This window comes from Pyrus communis, chromosome 14, assembly GCF_041283825.1.
Source record: "Pyrus communis isolate YQ-2024b chromosome 14, ASM4128382v1, whole genome shotgun sequence".
NCBI classification, from domain to species: Eukaryota; Viridiplantae; Streptophyta; class Magnoliopsida; order Rosales; family Rosaceae; genus Pyrus; species Pyrus communis.
The window spans coordinates 9,841,218-9,849,726 of record NC_142578.1 but is presented as its reverse complement, the minus strand read 5'-3'; the positions used below and the strand labels follow the sequence as shown (position 1 = coordinate 9,849,726).

The following is an 8,509-nucleotide window of genomic DNA, read 5'->3' as shown; positions in this document are numbered from 1 at the left end:
TCATATGAGGAAGTAAGTACAATCCGCTTTCGCAGAGATCTATATTTTATTCATTTTCCGAATGTGAAGTACTTTCTCTTCTCTCATTAATCTTCTACTTTTTATTAGCACACTTTTACAACAATTGTAAAACATAGTTACTAATACGGAATCAAGCATTCAAGTAGAAGAACCAACTGTTTTGAACTATTTCAAGAACATATTACAACACCTTCGAAAGGTGTGTTCTTGACACTTGCAAGACATTTCTTGCAAATACCCCTTCCAATGTCCATCCTTTCATAAAGAAAGTTTGTTCCCTTGGAGTTATTTTGCCTTCTTCATTTGACTTCTCCTTTGACTACAATAGTCATGGTCCCTAAACTCCCACTATCTCTCTTGAAACTTATTTCAATTGTGTTATACAAATCAAACAATTTGAAGAGTGTGTGGTTATTGTTCACTATATAGTTTACAATAAACTTAGTGAACCATTAGGATAGGGACACAAAGGTGAAGTCCTTGCCTAATTTCCGTCTCGTTAAGTGGTTTAACACTTCAACACTCAATGATTCAAAATCATCATAAGTCCATGTTGATGGACTATGTTTTGTCAACCAACTATTATGTTCTAAACATAATTACAAACTTTCAAGAGTTGTTCAAGGCAACTATCATTTCTTCATACAACAATTTGTAAGTGAAGAATCATGGCACATAAAGCGTCCATGCCCTTGTGCTTACTTCAAAAGTTCCTTGTTTATGTAACAAAGAAACAAGCACTAAAGTTTGTATTGATTAAGGGTTGTTCAAAGCAACTCTTATTTCTTCATACAACAATTTGTATTTGAAGAATTATGACATTAAAAGTGTTGTCCTTCTCATGTTAGACTTATCTAACATATTCTTCCAATGATACATTATCAATAGGAAGATTGTGAGGATGAGACTACTTAGTTACATCTACAAGCCATTAAAGACAATCTATGGGATTGTAGAACTAAGTCCGGAAATTAAAGCATTCGGCTTTTCTTTGTCAAGTTTTGGATAGCGTTTGCAAATATATTGGTAAACAAATACATAACGAATATAAATTGATTGATTTTAAGCCATTTGATTCGGGTCTTTAAATCAAATAGCACCACCCACTATTTTTGGCAAATTCCATATCCCTCATCGGAATTCGAGAGTTTTGTTGAACTCTTAGCGGGGTATGGGAGACTCACCATTACCAAGCCCACCTCAGAATTATATCATGTTGGTTAGCAAAAATAATGATAAGAGAATAACACTTTAGTCATTTACAACTATTGTAATTACCCATCTAGTTTGGCCTCTAGAGAATGAATGCCTCAGAATTATATCATGTTGGCACCATTGCACTTAGTTAAGTTATTCACCATGCTTAGTTTATGTAGAGGTTCAAGCATAACCTCAGAATTATATCATGTTGGTCATACTCGTTGTCTACACTCACCTCATCATATGTTTATGGACTCCTCCTGGATATAAGCACATACTTTGAACTTCCCCATTATAGGGTGAAGCCGGTGTACAAGTCACAAACGATTGGAGCCCACCATGGTGGAAGGCCTACGAAGAAATGTTCAAAGCAACTCTCGCTTATCAACTTAATAATGGTTTGGTTGAGGGTTTTAGGTCTCATCACATAAATATACATTTTAATCCAATTAAAACATTTTGGTCCTATTACAACTATTGGTCCATATGATTGATTTAGTAGTATATAATACTCCCACTATGCTTTTAAAACGGTTTTTAAAGCAAGACTATATGGTACTACTAACATAAGATTTGCATTCATTGATGGACTATATAGTTGCCTTAGGGCCTTAGGATGACTATGAACCTTTGATTCGATTCAACACGAGCCTAGTGTTGAATCTCGGTTTAGGGATGGTGATTGATTTTAGTTACGCGTTTAATCACATTAAGGCGTGTTGTCTTATTGGGCGTTGGACCCAACTACTCCAATTTCATGCATATCGAATAAAACAAGAAAGGAGTACTTCAAAGTAAATAAGAGCTTACGCTCTTATACAACAATTGATCAAATCAAATTACTTTAAAGTAAAGAAGAGCTTATGCTCTTTTACAACAATTGATCATATCAAATTACAACCAAAATTTAATCTACACATTCCCATGGTTCAAACAAATTTGAAACGGCCTTTCACATAGCTCAATTATAGTAGGCTTAGGTTCATAATCACCCTTTCTTTAATTAATTAACGCTTTAACTAATTAAACTTGAATGCAACATTTTCATTTAGTTTTTGTATCCATAGAATTGATTTAAATGGAGCTAAATGAAATGAAAATCCAATTCTCATTTAAAGAGACAAAACAATTTTGTTCTCTACCTAATTTGGGCCAAAATGCTATGACCTCAACTTGTTTGGGCCATAGTGCAATTAACCTCAACTTTTGGGCTATTTTGCAAAAACTTAAACTTTTGGGGTCACTTTGTAAAAACACAAAAGTCCACTACTTCATGTAATTACAACTAGAACCCAAAAGATTCCACAAAAGCTAAAACTTCATTAAAGGAGCAAAACAATTTGTCCTTTTAGTGATTTTGGAACTTTACGTAAAAACGTAAACTTTTGGGTCAAAGTACAAATACACAAAAATATCAAAACTTTATGTAATTGCATAAAAGCCCCACAAGGACCCTAATTGAGTAGGGTGGCCGGTTTTGAAGCAAAGTAATAAAAAAAATTTCAAAGTTTTTGTAAGTGGGATGTGTGAAATGGAATAAATCATTACACACCTACCCACTAAAATTTCTTTAATTTTTCAAAATAAATATCTAATATATTTAAACATAAGAAATATTTCAAAACAAAAACTTTATGAAATAAATCAAAACTTTGAATCAAAACACCAAACCTTTTGTTCTTGGCAAGAACATATCAACAACAATGAAGAACATTCATGAAAAACCCATAAGAGCTCCATGAACATTCTTCACCCAAAAACATCCCAAAACCACTCAAACTTAAGGGAAATAACATACAACCATACTAGGGTATATAGGGGTTCCAAAAGTCACTTTAAAACACTTTTAACAAGTCAAACAAGAACCCAAAAATCCACCCTTTGGATTTGGCCGAATTTCCCCAAAACCATGGCACCAAAATTTAGCTCCAAAATTCATGCTCATATGAACTACATCTACAACATTTGAGATGACAAATTTTCTAACAAAATTTACATTCAAAGAAGCAAGAATAAAGCTTGTAACAATTACAACATTCAAATCACAAACTATGAACAACAAAACCTAAAAGGATTCACCAACTACTAGACTTAGGCTCTTGATACCACTTGAAGGAAGATTTGTGAAAAACAAGTTCATTTGAGCAACATCAACAACATGCAATTAACAATTAAAAGGCGGAATCATGTTTATATGCACTTAAAAACAAAACTTAACCCATGAACTCCAAAGCCTAGTAGATAGGTGAACCAAGACTCAACTCAAAACAAAGTGAGTTGAGAAATCAATACCTTTGTAGATTTCTCTTTGCATAAGCAAAGACTAATCACCCAAAGAGAGGGCCTTCATTCCTTGCATCTTAGATCCATGGATTTGGATGGATGAAAAAGGTTTCTCCAAGTTCCCAAAATTGAGAACCTCTAAGTCTCCACACCAAGGCATATTGTAGAAGAAATGAGTGACCTAGAGGAAGTAAGATTGCTAGCTTTTCCCCTCTAGATTGGCCGGCCTCTTTGAGAGCAAAGGGAGGTTTGTGTTCTCATCTTTACTCCTAAGAAAACCCTAAGGATGAAATGGCTATAAAGATGTCTTTATACCACCTCACAATGGAGTGGCAAACTTGCAATTAAGCCAAGTTCACTACCCTCCTCTAAATGGCCGGCCTAAGGGGATTTATTGGGCTATTTGGGCCTTTGTGAATCATTATTCATTAAGTTGTCATACAACTTAAGTCAATGGACTTGACATTCGAAGCCCATTGGGCCTTAAGGTCCAAAACTATCCCGAGGTCTTTAACGAACTTATTCGTTTGATTAATTAACATATTAATTAATCCTTGCCATAAATAATTAAACCATTTAATTATTCTTACTCATCTCCGTTGAATCTTCAATCTCTACCTTACACGGTGTACGATCCATTAGGTTCCTTTTAGCGAGGCAGTGGGCGATTCAAACTCTTTCAAATCGATTGTGAATTGAAACTTATTTTCAATTCTCCCGTTAGTGATAATACACTTTTAGGGCTTCCACAAACCATGGTTGACGCCTAGCAGCATGTCATGGTTACCCAAGCTAATCAGAAGAGGTGGAAAACCTATTCAGTTTTAGGATTACAAATGCAATACGGTCTTTCTCTAATACAATACTCTTGACCACATTGTTTGGTTTGATAGTTTATTCATGTCTACTATCCAATGTGAGTCTTGTGCTTATATGATTACCTTGAATGTGATTTGGAACACATTCCTAAATCTCATTCATACTTTGGCCAAAGATTCTTAATCCTATTATAGAGTATTCTCCCTCAAACAGTTTGAAGGTTAGAGATCCCTTGTTGCGCATTCATTTGCCTCCATGGCTAAGTGGCTTAACCCCAACGATGTCGTGGACACCCTCTTGATGGAGTGACTTTGACATAATCAAAGATTAAGGACCTAACCACAAGACAACTGTGATGCCTCAGGTCAAAAGACTAATTTGCATTATCCCAACCATGAGTTCTCATGTGACATGAATATGAGAACTCTTCGTTGATCGTGTTCGGTGAACTCATTCTCTATTGAGCACCTACGTACTTGTCTTGATGTCACACACACCAATGACTCGAGACTAGTCACTCTCCCTGAGAGAAGACATAGCACGTACTGATCTTAACGGACTGTCAATGCCCAATTGACAATCCTATGATCAGGAACGTTTAGGATGTGTCAACGAAAGAATGGTCTCATGAATCTAACTTCTTTAGATCGCATTCTTCCAATCACATATTCCTTGGACTTATCGTTTAAGCATATAACATTTATATGAGACGGCTCAAACAATAATCTTTGCCCTTTACATTTAAACTACATTAGTTTAACTTTGTGAAATGTCCGTAAAGTATCATCATATGATTGGTTTTAGGGCACATTTCCAACATTAATTCCCTTCGCCTTTGATTTAGGCCTTCGATTTAGGGGTAGAGTCGGCGGCTTCTTATCTGTTCAGAACTCTCCGTGATACCCGGTTTCGTTTTCTGCCCAAAGAGAAAATCCACAGCGCAAAATCTTTTAGCTGTTTTACTCGTCCGTAGTCGGATTTAAGAATTGGATTGGGAAGGAATCATCTGAACTCCCATTCAAGTTGTTTACTAAAATTTTCTAGAAGCGGAACAAGAGCCAATGATATTGACTGTATAAAGTTCTTTACTAATTCAACTGAATCAGAATTTCAAATCAGTATGATTACCAGAAGATTAAATTGTAGCAATAGTCCCTTAATTTTAACTCAATTGGAGCAATGGTTCCTCAACTAAAAATCCATTATTATTGGTCCCTTAACTCATCAAAATGTGTAGCTATGGTCTCTTAACTAAAAATCAATTACCATTGGTTCCTAAACTAAAAACCAATTACCATTGGTCCCTCAACTTTAATCCAACCGATGAAATAGTCCCTCAACTTTAACTCAATTGAAGTAATGATCTCTCAAACTTTAACTCAATTGTAGCAATGGTCTTTCCAACATAACTCATTTTGACAAAATTTTGATGAAGTTGACGAAAATGACCATGGCTACACGTTTTGATGAGTTGAGGAACCCTAATTGTAGCAATGATCCTTCCAATGTAACTTATTTTGATAAAATTCTGATGAAGTTAACGAAAATGACCATAGCTATACATTTTAATGAGTTAAGGGACCAATGGTAATGAATTTTAGCTGAGGAACCATTACTCTAATTTGATTAAAGTTGAGGAACCATTGCTACAATTTACTCTTACTAGAATACCCTTGTTCTGCAAGATTCAATATCTGACTACAATCATGGAGGGCACTATAACAAGAGGAGTCCAGCACTCCTTTGAATAAATAGAGGGTCAAGAAGAAGAGGAGTTGAAAAAGTATAAAAAGAGAGTGTCAAAATCACTAAGCATGTCGTGGGTAAGTTGGAAATTTTGAGGTGCCATTTTTTTTACTAACGTAAGCCTTCGACTAGGTCAATACTTAACTATCATCTGACTAGAGAAATAGTTAGCTCTAATCTACCAGTTGCAAGTTCAAGCAGCATGATTGCCATATACATAAGAAAGTGAAAGCTTCTTATCTTATAAACCTAAAAGTGCTCTCCATTTATCGAATAAAAACACGACAATACGTGAACAATGGAGGCAAATCATAAACTCATTGAACTCAAAAAAGGCATATGCAGCAGTTCTTATTAATCAAGGGTAAAGCAATGATCGCTATGCCTAAGCAAAGAAGCCTCCAACCCTAAGAGACATACACCATTCAAATTTGATTATCAAAACAACCACCATCTAATCCAAATCAAACTAGCAAACAACACCTCAATTGAGTGCGCCGACGCCAGAACCGCTCTTCTGAGCTAGCTTCGTCCACTCGGTGTGAAAGGCCCCGGGGCGATCCACCCTCTCATAGGTATGAGCCCCAAACAAGTCCCTCTGAGCCTGAACAAGGTTGGCCGGAAGCCTACCCCGCCGATAAGTGTCAAAATATGACAAACTGGCACACATTCCGGGAGTGCTAATCCCGGCTGCCACTGCCAACCCAACAACCCTCCTCCACGCAGCCTGCCTCTGGACCATTTCTTTAGCAAAATCGGGATCAACAATCAAGTTTGGCAAACTCTGATTTCTCTGGTAAGCATTCTTGATCCGATCCAAGAACACCGCTCTGATAATACAACCGCCTTTCCAAATACGAGCCAACTCCCCCAAATTCAAATTCCAACCCTTCTCCACACTCTTGGCCCTCAACAAGTTCATCCCTTGAGCATAACTGCATATCTTCGAAGCGTACAATGCCTGCCTCACATCATCAATCAACCGCTTCTTATCAATGCCGCTCGTCACGCTGCCAATCTCCTCCTTAAACCCTGCCAGCTTCAGAGCCTCCTCGGCCTTCTCTCTCTCCTCCTTCAACCCACTTAAGTACCTGCAGTCCAAGGAAGCAGCAATGGTGGGCGCAGCTACTGACAGCTCCGCCGCCTGCTGGACCGTCCATTTCCCGGTCCCCTTCATCCCCGTCTTGTCGAGCAGCTTATCCACCAAAAACCCATCCGCCAAATCATCCTTAACCCTAAAAATGTCGGCCGTAATCTCAATCAGGAAGCTCTCCAGCTCTCCCCTGTTCCACTCTGAAAAAATCTCCCCTAACTCCTCATTCGTCAGCCCTCCGACGTTCTTCAGAACGTCGTACGCCTCCGAAATCAGCTGCATGTCGCCGTATTCGATTCCGTTGTGGACCATCTTGACGAAATTACCAGAACCCCCTTCGCCGATGTAGGTGACGCAGGGACCATCCTCCACTTGGGCGGCGACCTTGCGGAGGATGTCCTGGACGTTCGTGTATGCCTGGTGGGACCCGCCGGGCATGAGGCTGGGCCCGTGGCGCGCCCCCTCCTCACCGCCGGAGACTCCCATCCCGAGGTACAGAAGCCCCCTACCGTTGGCCTCGGCGATTCGGCGCTCGGTATTCTCGTACCACTCGTTGCCGCCGTCGATGATGGCGTCGCCGGGCTCCATATGGGCGGAGAGGGCGGCTATGGTCTGGTCAACCGGAGCTCCAGCTTTGACGAGGATAATAACAGATCTGGGCCGTTCGATGGAGAGCACAAAATCACGAGGGTTGTACTGCCCAAACAAAGGGAGGTTCCCCTCGTTGTGGGCCCGGTCTACGGTCTCGTCGACCTTGGAGGTGGTGCGGTTGTAGACGGAGATCGGAAACCCTTTCTCGGCGATGTTGAGGGCGAGGTTTTGCCCCATGACGGCGAGGCCTGCCAGGCCTATGCGCGACAGAGCTGGTGAAGCTTCCATGGCTGTTCTAGAGAGGGAATGGAATGAGAGAGAGAGAGAGAGAGAGAGAGAGAGAGGGTTGGTGAATGGGGGGGAGAGAGATATAATAAGGGGATAATTGGGTTGGGGTTATTTTGGCGACGGACTCGTCGAGGGAGTGAAGGGACACCAGCGAGAGGGGGTGCCGTAAGACGTTGATGACTACGAGGTTGGTGTACGAAACGCAACGTTTGTGTTTGCTCAACAAACATGAGAAGTCGTCTACTTGTTTTTGCTGATTTTTTTTTTTTTTATTTTTTTAATCTTAGTAATTTAACCCTTGCAGTGAGAGTGAGAATTCAAATTCCCCTCTCTTTTTACTTTTTTATTTTTTTTATTTTTTTTATTTTTTTTATGGAGAAGAAATTTATTAACATTTCTAATACAACTATTTCTCATACAATCAAAATCAAAAGCCTCTATAGCTGAATCAGAAGACAATAACCCCAA

The 8,509-nt window shown here is 39.1% G+C and overlaps 1 protein-coding gene across 1 annotated transcript; it reads right to left on the bottom strand.

Annotated features, from left to right (window-relative positions):
- Positions 1-6,389: 6,389 nt before the first annotated feature.
- Positions 6,390-8,260, bottom strand: LOC137712615 (6-phosphogluconate dehydrogenase, decarboxylating 3, chloroplastic). Its single transcript, XM_068451721.2, has one exon. It carries the CDS (start codon positions 8,039-8,041, stop codon positions 6,554-6,556), a length of 1,488 nt encoding a protein of 495 aa, XP_068307822.2. The 5' UTR covers positions 8,042-8,260; the 3' UTR covers positions 6,390-6,553.
- Between the last annotated feature and the right edge of the window lie 249 nt (positions 8,261-8,509).

Coding starts and splice junctions, on each gene's coding strand:
- LOC137712615 (XM_068451721.2), bottom strand. CDS start 8,041: ATGGAAGCTTCACCAGCTCTGTCGCGCATAGGCCTGGCAGGCCTCGCC.